Here is a 16226-nt window from a genome sequence, read left to right as displayed (position 1 = left end):
GTTGGAGTCGTGCCTGGCCATGCAGTCATGGGTGAACAGGGAGTACAGGAGGGGACTGAGCACGCACCCCTGAGGGGCCCCCGTGTTGAGGATCAGCGTGGCAGATGTGTTGTTACCTAGCCTTACCACCTGGGGGCGGCCCGTCAGGAAGTCCAGGATCCCGTTGCAGAGGGAGGTGTTTAGTCCCAGGATCCTTAGCTTAGTGATGAGCTTTGAGAGCACTATAGTGTTGAACGCTGAGCTGTAGTCAATGAATAGCAAAGTCAAGGTATTGGAGTGGCCATCACAAAGCCCTGACCTCAATCCTATAGAAAATGTGTGGGCAGAACTGAAAAAGCGTGTGCGAGCAAGGAGGCCTACAAACCTGACTCAGTTACACCAGCTCTGTCAGGAGGAATGGGCCAAAATTCACCCAACTTATTGTGGGAAGCTTGTGGAAGTCTACCCGAAACATTTGACCCAAGTTAAACAATTTAAAGGCAATGCTACCAAATACTAATTGAGTGTGTGTAAATTTCTGACCCACTGGGAATGTGATTAAATAAATAAAAGCTGTATTAAATCATTCTCTCTACTATTATTCTGACATTTCACATTCTTAAAATAAAGTGCTGATCCTTACTGACCTAAGACAGGGACTTTTTACTATGATTCAATGTCAGGAATTGTAAAAAACTGAGTTTAAATGTATTTGGCTAAGGTGTATGTAAACTTCCGACTTCAACTGTAATTCTAATGTTAAGGAAAGATTTTCATGTAGTAAGCTGATTCGAGAGCAGCACTCCCTTTCCTTCGATCCTATCAGTATCAACACATGCTCCAACAACGCACTTAGTGACCGTTATCTCTGCGAGCCTCCCGAGTGGCGCAGTGGTCTAAGGCACTGCATTGCAGTGCTAGCTGTGCCACTAGAAATCCTGGTTTGAATCCAGGCTCTGTCGTAGCCGGCCGTGACCGGGAGACCCATGGGGCGGCGCACAATTGGCCCAGCGTCGTCCAGGGTAGGGGAGGGAATGGCTGGCAGGGATGTAGCTCAGTTGGTAGAGCATGGCGTTTGCAACGCCAGGGTTGTGGGTTCGATTCCCACCGGGGGTATGAAAAAAAACAAAAATAATGTATGCACTCACTAACTAAGTCGCTCTGGATAAAAGCGTCTGCTAAACTGTAAATGTAAAATGAGGTGTTTTGGGAAACGCATGTTACATCTTCGGCCGTGGTAGGCAAGATGCATAGTTAAAACACTGCTAAGCCTAAGTTCCATCGCTATCGGGAAACCGGGCCCTGGTTGTTCACTCACCAGATAATGAGAAAACCCAGACAAGTCGGAACATGTTACTGTATGCTTGTGTACTGACTGCACAGTCAGTCAGTGGCTGTTGAGTGAGTGAAAATGACAGTCGTATGGTATGCACATGATGGTGTGTGTATGATGAAAAGCAGATTACTCTCACCGTGGTGATCTCCTCGGCCACACGGCCCTTACCCGTCTGACCTTTGACCTCTAACCTCAGACCTTGTGTCGTGTTCTTGCACTTAACACCCACACTTTTGTTTTTTCTTCATCCTGGCACCGATTCTGCTGATGGCGGTTACCTTGAGAGGGTCTACTTGCAATAACTGTGATATGTGATTGTATTTTCCTACTGAACTTTAATCTGGATCAGAGCGTCTGCTAAATGACCTTAATGTAATGAAACGTTGTGTTCCCCACAGACAGGCTTATGGTAACCTCCAGGAGGAGGCACTGTGTCCCCCCTCGCGGCCCGGGGAGGGGCCTTCGGACGGGGACGCCCTGCTCAGCCAGCTCTACTCAGTGCTGAAAGACTTTGACGGCCTGGAGGAGATTGACCGCGCCCTGGGAATCCCCACTCTGATTAGTCAGGTAATCTCTATTAGCTGCTCTAATCTGCGCAGGCCACAGAGATGTACTAGAGCAGGGTTTCCCAAACTCGGTCCTGAAGGCTGCCCTGGGGGCACGTTTTGGTTTTTACCCTAGCACTACACAGCTGATTCAAATAACCAACTCATCAAGTTTTGATTATTTGAATCAGCTGTGTAGTGCTAGGGCAAAAACCAAAATGTACACCCGCGGGGGGCCTCAGGACCGAGTTTGGGAAACCCTGTACTAGAAAGCTAATCTCCTATATTTGAAATGGCCACTTCAAAATGGTGTAAGCCCTCAAGTGTGCCCTCTATCCAACTCTATGGCCCAGGCCAACAAGCCTATAGCAGGCAGCTGGACTCAGCTCATTTTCCCTTTAGAGGCCTTACTGTAGTTCAGTACTGTATTGTAATTCATTGACTGCTGTACAGTAGTTACCTGTTCCCTAAGGTCTACAGGGAATGTGTATGTTGCTGTGGGTTCTGTCATTTGATTGGGTTGAGATATTAAAGAAGTTGGTGTAGAAACTACAAAATCTCAAATGAAATTAACTGACTAGTTTTGTTAGCAAGCCATTACTTATTAACAGAAAGAAGACAGCCAAAACAAACAACACTGACCTACATTAGCTTTTTTAATGTCCTGCTATGTGACTACATTTCTTACCCGGTTTAATCTTTGTAGGGCCAGCCAGTGGAGCAGGAGCAGTATGCCAATCAGGAGTCGCCCATGAGGAAGCCACCCATGTACAGCCAGCAGTACCCCCAGGCTGGTAACATGGCACAGGGCAACTACATGAGCCAGCAGGACCCTGGCTTCCACGGTATGCCCGGTCAGATGGGCCAGCGGATGGGGTACCCCATGCTCCGACTCCCTGCCCGACCAGGAGGCCCAGTGCCCGCCCAGCCCAACAACCTGAGGCTGCAGCTGCAGCACCGACTACAGGCACAGCTGGTAGGGAGACACACCACCCCTAGAGCCCTCAATGTAAATCATAGGGCATACAGAAATGTCCTGACCTGAAAAGGACAATTGATTAGCTCAAGCTTGAAATAATATTTGGAATGAATTAAGTTTGGAATTAACAGTTTGCAATATTGACATCGATAATTGAACAACCTTGCCCCTCTCCCTCGTCAAAATCATAATGGACATTTAAGAACATTGCAAACTGAACATCTGAAAATAAGAGTTTTTTTAGTCTACTCAGTTTCTGCAGTAAACTCAGGCTTCTACTGCCACCTGCTGGAGAGTTTGAGAAATGGATAAACAATTTTATAGCAATGACTCAAATCAAATGTTATTTGTCACATGCTTCGTAAACAACAGGTGTAGATTAACAGTGAAATGCTTACTTAGGGGCCCTTCCCAACAATGCAGAGAAATAATAATAGAAAGATAATAACATGAGGAATAAATACACACTGAGTAACGATAACTTGGCTATATACAGGGGGTACCGAGTCCATGTGCAGGGGTATGAGGTAATTGAGGTAGAGACTGTATGGAAATATGGGTAGGGGTAAAGTGACTAGGCAACGGCATGGATAATGAGCAGTAGCAGCAGTGTGATGAGTCAAAAGAGTTTGTGCAAAGGGGGGATCAATGCAGATAGTCCGTGTAGCTATTTGGTCAACTATTTAGCAGTCTTTTGGCTTGAGGGTAAAACTGTTCAGGGTTCTGTTGGTTCCAGACTTGGTGCATCGGTATCGCTTGCTTTGCAGTAGCAGAGAGAACAGTCTGACTTTGGTGGCTGGAGTCTGACAATTTTTTAGGGCCTTCCTCTGACAGTGCCTGGTATAGAGGTCCTGGATGGCAGGGAGCTTGGACCCAGTGATTTACTGGGCCGTACACACTTCCCTTCTGTAGCGCTTTGCGGTTGGATGCCAAGCAGTTGCCGTACCAAGCGGTGAAGCAGCCAGTCAAGATGCTTTCAACTTTGAGGCTCTGAGTGCCCATGCCAAATCTTCAGCCTCCTGAGGAGGAAGAGGCTGTGTTGGTGTAGTGGCCATTTATGTTAATTACTTAGTAATGTGGACACAGAGGAACTTCAAGATCTCGACCCGCACCACTACAGCCGCGTCGATGTGGATGGGGGCGTGCTCGGCCCTCCGTTTCCTGTAGTCCACGATCAGCTCCTTTGTCTTGCTGACGTTGAAGGAAAGGTTGTTGTCATGGCACCACACTGCCAGGTCACTGACCTCCTCCCTATAGGCTGTCTCATCGTCGTTGGTGATCAGGCCTACCACCGTTGTGTCGTCGGCACACTTAATGATGGTGTTGGAGTCATGCGTGGCCACGCAGTCGTAGGTGAACAGGGAGTACAGGAGGGGACTAAGCACGCACCCCTAAGGGGCCCCGTGTTGAGGGTCAGCGTGGCGGATGTGTTGTTGTCTACCCTCATCACCTGGGGGCGGCCCGTCAGGAAGTCCAGGATCCAGTTGCAGCGGGAGGTGTTCATTCCCAGGGACCTGTTTTAGTGATGAGCTTGGAGGGCACTATGGTGTTGAATGCTGAGCTGTAGTCAATGAACAACATTCTCTTATAGGGTTTCCTCTTATCCAATTGGGAGAGGGTAGTGTGGAGTGCAATAGAGATTGTGTCATCTGTTGGGGTGGTATGCGAATTGGAGTAGGTCCAGGGTGTCTGGAATTATGGTGTTGAGGTGAGCCATGACCATCAAAGCATTTCATGGCTACAGATGTGAGTGCTACGGGGCGATAGTTATTTAGACAGGTTACCTTGGCGTTCTTGGGTACAGGGACTGTGGTGGTCTGCTTGAAACATGTAGGTATTACAGACGGGGTCAGGGAGAGGTTGAACATGTCAGTGAAGACACTGATCAGTGCATGCTCTGATTATGCCTCCTGGCAATCCATCTGGCCCTGAGGCCTTGTGAATGTTAAAGGAAAGGTTCACACATTTTGAATGTTATATAGTTTTAGTGCATCTCTAAGTGATGTTCTATCGATTCCCTGGGTCATTTCATGTTTTCATGTGTATCTGAGTTATTGGCGTTCAAGCAGGCAGAAATCTGTCCAGTATGACATAGCACCGTGATAAAGTCGCTCTCACTATACTGGAAGTTAATAGGAATACGACTTTTAGATCGCGAAAACGTCTATCATAGATTTCAATACTGACTGATGTCATAACTCAGGAGGTTGTCTTCTCTCGAATGAGCCATTGATAATATTTTTGCGATATTCCTCCCTCGAGAAACATTTATTTCACGGAGGGTCTATCACATTTTTCCTATTTGTCTGCCTCTTTAGTCCAGGATGCATTGCATGGTGCCGTTGCCAGAGATATTATAGAAAGGAGATAGGAATCCAATGAATGAAGGAACGTATAACGTCCCACCTAGCAGACTGTCGACCAATAGCGTTCACTTTGTCATGCTGTGTCACGCTGTTTCTAACTGAATCGTCACGCAACCCCTTCTCAAAGACCGTGTATATGTTGAGAAACGTGCATATTTTCCTCGAAAGTACGTAATGTCACGATTCCAAAGCTATACGATACTACAGATGGCAAGTTCATTATCTCACATCTCAGAAAATATTTATCTATTTGTTGACCTAATTCGTGCTAATGTTGGGTTTTTGAGCTAGCGCCCAATAGACTCCCATTCACTCCTTGAAGGAGAGCGCTCCTTGTCCCAGTATCGCCTAGAATGCACCGCGCGGCCCATTGCCTTGGCATGGGCAAGGTTTCCCATTCCATCAAAAGTATATCTGCCGTTGCGAATGTTAGACTCCACTCTGAGGCACATCGATCTGCAGGTTGAACATGGTGAGATTGTAGACTCCTAAATTGATAGTGCAGTTTGTTTAGGCGATTTTACAGATAACTAGCTATGTTACATGCTGATATAGAGCCTCCTGTAGCTCAGTTGGTAGTGCATGGCCCTTGCAACGCCAGGGTTGTGGGTTCGAATCCCACGGGGGGCCAGTATGAAAAATGTATGCACTCACTAACTGTAAGTCGCTCTGGATAAGAGCATCTGCTAAATGACTAAAATGTAAATGTAATATTGTCTTTGGTATTATTCTGTGTAGCTATGTTTGCTAGCTACCTACCTAGCTAGCCAGCTAGCCCATAGAGAGCATTGCATTGTGGATTTTGTAGTCGACTTGAGCTGCAACACATTTCCACAATGATTTTCCATGTTCCTACCAACCTTATTATAACGCCAAAATGAAACATTTGTTTGCAAAAAATATTGTTCTCACATATTAGTGTTATTTAACACTGTAAATTAAAGGAATTAGTGGTTTAGGGTGGATTTTTCCTTTAACCTGTTTAAAGGTCTTACTCACATCAGCTACAGAGATCACACAGTCGTGCGGAACAGCTGTTGCTCTCATGCATGGTTCAGTGTTGCTTGCCTCAAAGCGAGCATAGAAGGCATTTATCTCGCCTGGTAGGCTTGCGTCACTGGGCAGCTTGTGGCTGGGTTTCCCTTTGTAATTCGTGATAGTTTGCAAGCCCTGCCACATCCGACGCGCATCAGAGCTGGCGTAGTAGGATTCAATCTTAGCCCTGTATTGACACTTTGCCTGTTTGATGGCTCGTCACAGGTCGTAGCGGGATTTCATTACATTATCAATGATGTGCAGTATCATAAATGTCTTTGGACTTCACCAAGTAATGGGCCTAATAGAACGTCAAGGGCTATGTAATTATTACATTTAAGTCGGTAGAATTCGACAAAAAAATTGTCATTTTCTTATTTCCTCAGCAGAATCGTCAGCCAATGATGAATCAGATGGGCGTGTCAAACATGAACCTACCTCTCAGACCCAGTGTACCCAACCAGGTTAGTCAGAATACTGTAGCAGATCATTATTATAACACAACAGCTCCATGCGTGTGTGAGTCTAAGCTTGCATCCTAAATGGCACCCTATTCCCTATATAGTGTACTACTTTTGACCACCCTATTCCCTATATAGTGTACTACTTTTGACCACCCTATTCACTATTTAGTGTACTAATTTTGACCAGGGCCTATAGGGCTCTGTTAAAAAGTAATGCACTTTATAGGGAATAGGGTGCCATTTGGGCCTCATACTAAATGCCTTAAAGTCTAAATGTGTATTGTCCGTCTATCCTTTTAGGGAACCCTGAATGCTCAGATGTTGGCCCAGAGACAGAGGGAGTACCTGAGTAACATCCTGCGTCAGCGCCAGCAGCACGTCCACCAGAGAGCCATGCTGTTGCGGGCCCAGGGCCTCAACATCCCCCCCAACATGGCTGCAGCGGCTGGGGCAGTGGGGCCCTCGCAGTCCCCCAGCATGCCCCCCGGCTCAATCAGCACCAACCCTCGGATCCCCCAGGCAAACCCCCAGCAGTTCCCGTACCCGGCCAGCTACGGTACTGGGCTCACGTCCCCGCCACCCTCCACCAGCCCCTTCTCCCCGCTGTCCCCTGGTCTCCCTGGGGCTCAGCAGCTCCTCTCCCCTTTCCACTCCTCCCCAATCTTGCATGGCTCCTCCCAGATGAGTCTAGCTAACCAGCAAGGGATGATGGGAAACGTAGGTGGCCAGTTTGGAGCCGTAGTGAGTCCACAAATGCAGCAGCACAGTGCCTTCCAGTTTCCCAGCTCAGGTATACTGTAATATAATACTACCCGGTCACCTCGCTGTGTGGCTTCCTATCACAGCTTTGGTTTAATTTCAACTGATAATCATTTTAATCATATGTGGGTTTAATTCGGTGGCTGCATGACTGTAGTGGTATTTGTTTCTCATACATACAGTGGGGAAAAAAGTATTTAGTCAGCCACCAATTGTGCAAGTTCTCCCACTTAAAAAGATGAGAGAGACCTGTAATTTTCATCATAGGTACACGTCAACTATGACAGACAAAATGAGGGAAAAAAATCCAGAAAATCACATTGTAGGATTTTTTATGAATTTATTTGCAAATTATGGTGGAAAATAAGTATTTGGTCAATAACAAAAGTTTCTCAATACTTTGTTATATACCCTTTGTTGACAATGACACAGGTCAAACGTTTTCTGTAAGTCTTCACAAGGTTTTCACACACTTGCTGGTATTTTGGCCCATTCCTCCATGCAGATCTCCTCTAGAGCAGTGATGTTTTGTGGCTGTCGCTGGGCAACACAGACTTTCAACTCCCTCCAAAGATTTTCTATGGGGTTGAGATCTGGAGACTGGCTAGGCCACTCCAGGACCTTGAAATGCTTCTTACGAAGCCACTCCTTTGTTGCCCGGGCGGTGTGTTTGGGATCATTGTCATGCTGAAAGACCCAACCACGTTTCATCTTCAATGCCCTTGCTGATGGAAGGAGGTTTTCACTCAAAATCTCACGATACATGGCCCCATTCATTCTTTCCTTTACACGGATCAGTCGTCCTGGTCCCTTTGCAGAAAAACAGCCCCAAAGCATGATGTTTCCACCTGCTTCACAGTAGGTATGGTGTTCTTTGGATGCAACTCAGCATTCTTTGTCCTCCAAACACGACGAGTTGAGTTTTTACCAAAAAGTTATATTTTGGTTTCATCTGACCATATGACATTCTCCCAATCCTCTTCTGGATCATCCAAATGCACTCCAAATGGTCCTCTGTAGCTCAGCTGGTAGAGCACGGCGCTTGTAACGCCAAGGTAGTGGGTTCGATCCCCGGGACCACCCATACACAAAAATGTATGCACGCATGACTGTAAGTCGCTTTGGATAAAAGCGTCTGCTAAATGGCATATTATTTATTATTATTATTCAGATGGGCCTGGACATGTACTGGCTTAAGCAGGGGGACACGTCTGGCACTGCAGGATTTGAGTCCCTGGCGGCGTAGTGTGTTACTGATGGTAGGCTTTGTTACTTTGGTCCCAGCTCTCTGCAGGTCATTCACTAGGTCCCCCCGTGTGGTTCTGGGATTTTTGCTCACCGTTCTTGTGATCATTTTGACCCCACGGGGTGAGATCTTGCGTGGAGCCACAGATCGAGGGAGATTATCAGTGGTCTTGTATGTCTTCCATTTCCTAATAATTGCTCCCACAGTTGATTTCTTCAAACCAAGCTGCTTACCTATTGCAGATTCAGTCTTCCCAGCCTGGTGCAGGTCTACAATTTTGTTTCTGGTGTCCTTTGACAGCTCTTTGGTCTTGGCTATAGTGGAGTTTGGAGTGTGACTGTTTGAGGTTGTGGACAGGTGTCTTTTATACTGATAACAAGTTCAAACAGGTGCCATTAATACAGGTAACGAGTGGAGGACAGAGGAGCCTCTTAAAGAAGAAGTTACAGGTCTGTGAGAGCCAGAAATCTTGCTTGTTTGTAGGTGACCAAATACTTATTTTCCACCATAATTTGCTAATAAATTCATTAAAAATCCTACAATGTGATTTTCTGGAATTCTTTTTCTCAATTTGTCTGTCATAGTTGACGTGTACCTATGATGAAAATTACAGGCCTCTCATCTTTTTAAGTGGGAGAACTTGCACAATTGGTGGCTGACTAAATACTTTTTTTCCCCCACTGTACTCCATGGTGGTTTAGCTGAACATCTGCCAATTAAATAGTATGCCTCATGTAATCTCACAGTTCTATCTACCTAAAGAAATCAGAGGACTCGTGATCCATAGTATTAACAACTCATTGTCTCTGTCATGCTATTTAAAACAATCCATTACATATGATACAGGGATAAGAATTACTAATAGCATTATCACATATCAGATGGCTTCATGTTGGTGTTCATAGACAAGTAGTTTTGGTGGTGGCTGAGCCGTAGAATTTTGATCTAGTTTTCCTCTCCTTCTCTTACCCATTCATGTGACTGTATAGATTTTCTGATTGTGCAACGTTTTTGACCAACTGCATGTACTCTACTTTGGCTCTTCATGTATTTCTGTTTCTTCATTAACATATCTGCAGCAGTCAACTACAACACATAGCTTATCTTTAGCCTGGTCCCACATCTGTTTGTGCTTTTGGCAATTCCATTTCTGTCATTGTCAAGCCTAACATGGCATGACGATGAATGACAAGGAGTTGGAATGGTGGCACAAACAGACTGGCATTCAAGCAATCTTATCTTGACAATGAAATGAATGTTTAGGTAACTTCTATTGTACTCTCCACCCCTCAGTACTGATAACATATGTCTCCTCCCTGGTCCTGTCAGGTATAAACCAGCAGCAGCAGGACACAGGCTTCACAGGAGCCACCACCCCCCAGAGCCCCCTCATGTCCCCCCGCATGAGCCACGCCCAGAGTCCCATGATGCAGCAGCAGGCCCAGGCCAACTCCTCCTACCAGCCCTCCTCTGAGATGAACGGCTGGCCTCAGGGCAACATGTCAGGAAACAGGTGAGACTGACTGGCAGCTCTGACTGGATCTCTGATAACGAAGGTTGCAAAATTCAGGTAACTTTGGAAAGGGTTTCCAGGAAATCCTGGTTGGAGGATTCCCTGAATCAGGAGGAAATAAACAGGAAATCCGTAATTCTTCATCCAGGATTTCTGGAAAACCGGAATTTTGCAACCCTATTGCTAACCTTTTGTATTTAGCATTTATTTAGTTGTTATGATCATAGACTTATATGTTTTGACTGCATTAATCTACACTGTCTGTAGGATGTATCCAGTATGCTCTCATGATACACATTTTAATCAACCTGTGGTAAAATCTGACTGAACATGTACCTTTGATTTCCATGTTCTGTTTCAGCATGTTCACGCAACAGTCTCAATCTCAGCAGTACGCGCCCCAACAGTCTAATCGTGGAATGTACACCAGCACAAACGCCAACCTGAACATGAACATGCAGGGTGTCCCCATGGCCTCCAACGCCAACGGCAGCATGAGCAACATGAATCAAGTGTCAGCAGGCCAGATGACCATGCCTACAGGAAGCCTGTCCTCCATGGACCCTGAGCAGGTGTGTGTGTGTGGGTTGTGTGTCCAGTGCAACTACAGGTTCAACTCAAATAAAGCATACTACTTAATGGCAAGTAAACCTGTAAAATATATTGCAGCTCTCACAAAACGAATACATGCTAAATCAGTTATAATTTTAAAAGATACAAACGCGGTATTTAGAAACAACGCGATTAATGACAATTTAAAAATCTTCTATGAAAATGAATTTAAATCAGAATTAAACAGTTGGATGGATCATACAGACTTCTTAGACTCAACAACACTGAAGCAGTTATCAGCAGAAAAATAATCACTAAAAACAGAGATCACCCAAGAAGAAATATTAGATACTGTTAAAACATTAGCACGGAGAAAAACACCAGGAATGGATGACTTTCCTAAAGAATTCTATTCAACATTTTGGGACAAAGTAGCCTCCCTATTTACACAAATGACAACACGTCACTAAATTCAGTGCTTCCTAGTTCCATGTCTCAAAGTTATTTCAATTATATTTAAACCAGGAATATCTGGAGTCCCCTGCTGATTATAGACTCATACATTTAATAAATTGTGACAAAATAATAACTAAGCTTATAAGCAATAGAATGGCAAGTCTTACCAGACTTGATACACATCAATCAAACAGGGTTTATTTAAAAATTGAAACAAACAAATACAATAACATGTTTCAGTTTAATACAATACGCAAAAAAAAACAAGATACAGATTTATCAATAATGGCTGTTGATGCTGAAAAGGCTTTTGACCTTCTTGAATGGCCTTTTCTATTCTCAACTTTGGAAGCTTTCAAATTTCCAGCTGAAATAATAAATATAATAAAAAGATTGTATAAATGTCCCAAGCAGAGATGTATGCAAATAATACATTATCTGATTAAATTGCTTTAGAAATGGGCACAAGACCGGGATGTCCTCTCTCCCCCCTCGTGTTTGCATTGGCAATTGAACCGCTTCTTAAGTCTGAGGGTTGTTTTAACCTTCCGGACTTGGAATTGTATCAACTCGCTACCCAAGGCTTTTACTTGCAACATATAGTTAATGCACTAAAGAGGAACAATGGGTACATATTGAAGATGTGCATGCTCAACCCCCAAATCTTTTTACGTGTCTATTTTCAAAGGATAAAGCTAAGAACATTAACAACTTCATAGTTAAGAACACTGTAACAATATAGAAGAAAATGAAACGTATTCTACAAGAACCAATATCACTCACTAAAAACACAATCTTATGGAATAATCCTTGGATAGCCTTTCAGAATTCACAGATAAATTGGTCCACATAGAAAACTAAAGGCATAGAAACCGTAAATGACTTGGTAACAGGAAATACACTGAACAAAATATAAGCGCAACATGCAACAATTTCAAAGATTTTACTGAGTTACAGTAAAATCCCCCCCCATTCAATTCTCTGGCAACAGCTCTGGTGGACATTTCTGCAGTCAGCATGCCAATTGCATGATTCCTCAAATCTTGAGACATCTACGGCATTGTGTTGTGTGACAAAACTGCACATTTTAGAGTGGCCTTTTATTGTCCCCAGCACAAGGTGCACCTGTGTAATGATCATGCGCGTATAATAATCTGTCCTCGGTTGCAACACTCACTACCAAGTTCCAAACTGCCTCTGGAAGCAACTTCAGCACAGGAACTGTTCATTGGGAGCTTCATGAAATGGGTTTCCATGGCCAAGCAGCCGCACACAAGCCTAAAATCACCAGGCGCAATGCCAAGCGTCGGCTGGAGTGGTGTAAAGCTCGTCGCCATTGGACTCTGGAGCAGTGGAAACGCGTTCTCTGGAGTGATGAATCACGCTTCACCATCTGGCAACCTGACGGACAAATCTGGGTTTGGCGGATGCCAGGAGAACGCTACCTGCCCGAATGTATAGTGCCAACTTTAAAGTTTGGTGGAGGAGGAATAATAATCTGGGGCTGTTTTTCATGCTTCGGGCTAGGCCCCTTAGTTCCAGTGAAGGGAAATCTTAACTCTACAGCATACAATGACATTCTAAACGATTCTGTGCTTCCAACTTTGTGGCAACAGTTTGGGGAAGGCCCTTTCCTGTTTCAGCATGACAACGCCCCCATGCACAAAGCGAGGTCCATACAGAAATGGTTTGTCGAGATTGGTGTGGAAGAACTTGACTGGCCTGCACAGAGCCCTGACCTCAACCTCATCGAACACCTTTGGGGTGAATTGGAACACAGACTGCGACCCAGGCCAAATCGCCTAACATCAGTGCCCGACCTCACTAATGCTCTTGTGGCTGAATGGAAGCAAGTCCCCGCAGTAATGTTTGAACATCTAGTGGAAAGCCTTCCCAGAAGAGTGGAGGCTGTTACACCAGCAAAGGGGGGACAAACTCCATATTAATGCCCATAATATTGGAATGAGATGTTCGACAAGCATACTTTTGGCCATATAGTGTATTTTTGTTCAGTAGATCGATATATATTTTGTTGAAACACTCAACCAGAGGATCTGCCCTCAGTCGCTTGCCAACTTGTACTGGTTTGCTTGCTATGCATAGTGTGTTGTGAGGTCTGTTGCATAGTAGTAGGCTGCTTTCCCAAATGGCACAATATACCCTACATCCTTCAAACTCGACTCTGGACCTCGAAGCCAGTTCCACTGCATTTTTTCATTGTTCCCCTCTAATCAGGGACTGTATGCTATTAATGATCAGGTAGAACAGAAAACCAGCAGGCTCTGGACCTCGTAGGGTAAGAGTTGAATACCCCTGCCCTACATGGTACATGACTTTTGACCAAAGCCTTATGGGCCCTGGTCAAAAGTAGAGGACTATATATACAGTGCCTTCGGAAAGTATTCAGACCCCTTGACTTTTTCCATATTTTGTTAGGCTTACAGCCTTATTCTAGAATTGATATATATATTTTTTCCCCTCATCAATCTACACACAATACCCCATAATAAAACGGATATGACATTTACATAATTATTCAGACCCTTTACTCAGTATTTTGTTGAAGCACCTTCGGCAGCGATTACAACCTCAAATCTTCTTGGGTATGACGCTACAAGCTTGGCATTCTCCCATTCTTCTCTGCAGATCCTCTCAAGCTCTGTCAGGTTGGATGGGGAGCGTTGCTGCACAGCTATTTTCAGGTCTCTCCAGAGATGTTAGATTGGGTTCAAGTCCGGGCTCTGGCTGGGCTACTCAAGGACATTCAGAGACTTGTCCCGAAGCCACTCCTGCGTTGTCTTGGCTGTGTGCTTAGGGTCGTTGTCCTGTTGGAAGGTGAACCTTCGCCCCAGTCTGAGGTCCTGAGCGCTCTGGAGAAGGTTTTCATCAAGGATCTCTCTGTACTTTGCTCCGTTCATCTTTGCCTCGATCCTGACTAGTCTCCCAGCCCTTGCCGCTGAAAAAAATCCCCACTGCATGATGCTGTCACCATGCTTCACCGTAGGAATGGTGCCAGGTTTCCTCCAGATGTGACGCTTGGCATTCAGGCCAAAGAGTTCAATCTTGGTTTCATCAGACCAGAGAATCTTGTTTCTCATGGTCTGAGTCCTTTAGGTGCATTTTGGCGAACTCCAAGCGGGCTGTCGTGCCTTTTACTGAGGAGTGGCTTCCGTCTGGCGACTACCATAAAGGCCTGATTGGTGGAGTGCTGCAGAGATGTTTATCCTTCTGGAAGATTCTCCCATCTCCACAGAGGAACTCTGGAGCTCTGTCAGAGTGACCATCGGGTTCTTGGTCACCTCCCTGACCAAGGACCTTCTCCCCCGATTGCTCAGTTTGGCCGGGCGGCCAGCTCTAGGAAGAGTCTTTGTGGTTCCAAACTTCTTCCATTTGAAAATGATGGAGGCCACTGTGTTCTTGGACCTTCAATGCTGCAGAAATGTTTTGGGACCCTTCCCCAGATCTGTGCCTCGACACGATCCTGTCTCGGAACTCTACGGACAATTCCTTTGACCTCATGGCTTGGTTTTTGCTCTGACATGCACTGTCAACTCTGGGACCTTATATAGCTCAGGTATATAGTCAACTGTGGTCCTCTGTAGCTCAGCTGATAGAGCAAGGCGCTTGTAACGCCAAGGTAGTGGGTTCGATCCCCGGGACCACCCATACACAAAAAAAAAATAAAAAAAAATAATAATAATAATTATGCACACATGACTGTAAGTCGCTTTGGATAAAAGCGTCTGCTAAATGGCATATTATTATTATATTATTATATAGACAGGTGTGTGCCTTTCCAAAGTTGTAGAAACTCCAAGTTGTAGAAACATCTTAAGGATGATCAATGGAAACAGGATGCACCTAAGCTCAATTTCGAGTCTCATAGCAAAGGGTCTGAATACTTATGTAAATAAGGTATTTGTTTTTTGTTTTGAATAAATATGCAAAAATTTGCGTGTCTGAGGATATTATTTTATTTAATCCATTTTAGAATAAGGCTGTAACAACATGTGGAAAAAGTCAAGGGGTCTGAATTCTTTTAAGAGGCACTGTATAAGGAATAAGGTGCCGTTTGGGAGGCAGCCATAGTGTGGTGGTGTAGTGGAACATCAAACATAAGTCTCTGTTTTCCTACTACCACAGGTGAATCATGATAATGCCTTGAGACGAAGGGACAACCTCATTCTAGACCAGTTGGCTGGAATTGACATGTTAACACAAGAAGGTGACGCAACTCCAGTGAGTAACGTTTAATTCTGTCTTTCTGTCCCCCACAATGAAATCAGATGGGAGACTGCCTGGGGGGGCACGGCACTATAGTAATCAACTAAAATGTTGCCTTGTTTAAATCATAAACATTTTATTTTTCAGAACTTTTGCTGACCCCAGTCTATTGTTGGACAACATGGTTTACAAATGGTCTACACCCAATGAAAACACTGGCATCCAACCAATCAAGGAGCTCCTGCAGTTCTACATGGGTCTTTGAATGGACAAAGACTCACCTACTGAAGAACACAACTCCCTGAACCCACCAACCGCATTCACCTTAGTGTGACTTAGGTCCTTCCCAAATAGGCTACACGCAGACACACACACACTCTGACACACTTGTGTGTGTGTGTATATATATATATATATATATATATATATATATATATACACACACACACACAATTGAAGTCGGAAGTTTACATACACTTAGGTTGGAGTCATTAAAACTTCACTCAACCACTCCACAAATTTCTTGTTAACAAACTATAGTATTGGCAAGTCGGTTAGGACATCTACTTTGTGCATGACACAAGTAATTTTTCCAACAATTATTTACAGACAGATTATTTCACTTATAATTCACTGTATCACAATTCCAGTGGGCAGAAGTTTACATACACTAAGTTGACTGTGCCTTTAAACAGCTTGGAAAAATCCAGAAAATGATGTCATGGCTTTAGAAGCTTCTGATAGGCTAATTGACATCATTTGAGGCAATTGG

At 44.6% G+C, this 16226-nt stretch overlaps 1 protein-coding gene across 9 annotated transcripts in view; it reads left to right on the top strand.

Moving 5' to 3' along the window:
- The window catches only part of LOC121580886 (nuclear receptor coactivator 2-like), a 77227-nt gene extending 61355 nt beyond the window's left edge, over positions 1-15872 (top strand). For 4 of the 9 annotated variants that reach the window (XM_041896024.2, XM_041896026.2, XM_041896023.2 and 1 more), the window contains 8 exons: positions 1714-1882; positions 2567-2836; positions 6627-6704; positions 7005-7494; positions 10039-10222; positions 10584-10794; positions 15374-15469; positions 15602-15872. In XM_041896024.2, the coding sequence (XP_041751958.2) occupies positions 1714-1882; positions 2567-2836; positions 6627-6704; positions 7005-7494; positions 10039-10222; positions 10584-10794; positions 15374-15469; positions 15602-15613 (1510 nt within the window). In that variant the 3' untranslated portion in view covers positions 15614-15872. The remainder of the gene's footprint in view (positions 1-1713; positions 1883-2566; positions 2837-6626; positions 6705-7004; positions 7495-10038; positions 10223-10583; positions 10795-15373; positions 15470-15601) is intronic. The other 5 variants (XM_045224815.1, XM_041896029.2, XM_045224814.1 and 2 more) reach the window with 3 other exon arrangements.
- Positions 15873-16226: the final 354 nt, after the last annotated feature.

Source organism: Coregonus clupeaformis, chromosome 14, assembly GCF_020615455.1.
Source record: "Coregonus clupeaformis isolate EN_2021a chromosome 14, ASM2061545v1, whole genome shotgun sequence".
NCBI classification, from domain to species: Eukaryota; Metazoa; Chordata; class Actinopteri; order Salmoniformes; family Salmonidae; genus Coregonus; species Coregonus clupeaformis.
The sequence above is the reverse complement of the archived record's forward strand: the minus strand, read 5'-3'. Positions and strand labels throughout refer to the sequence as shown.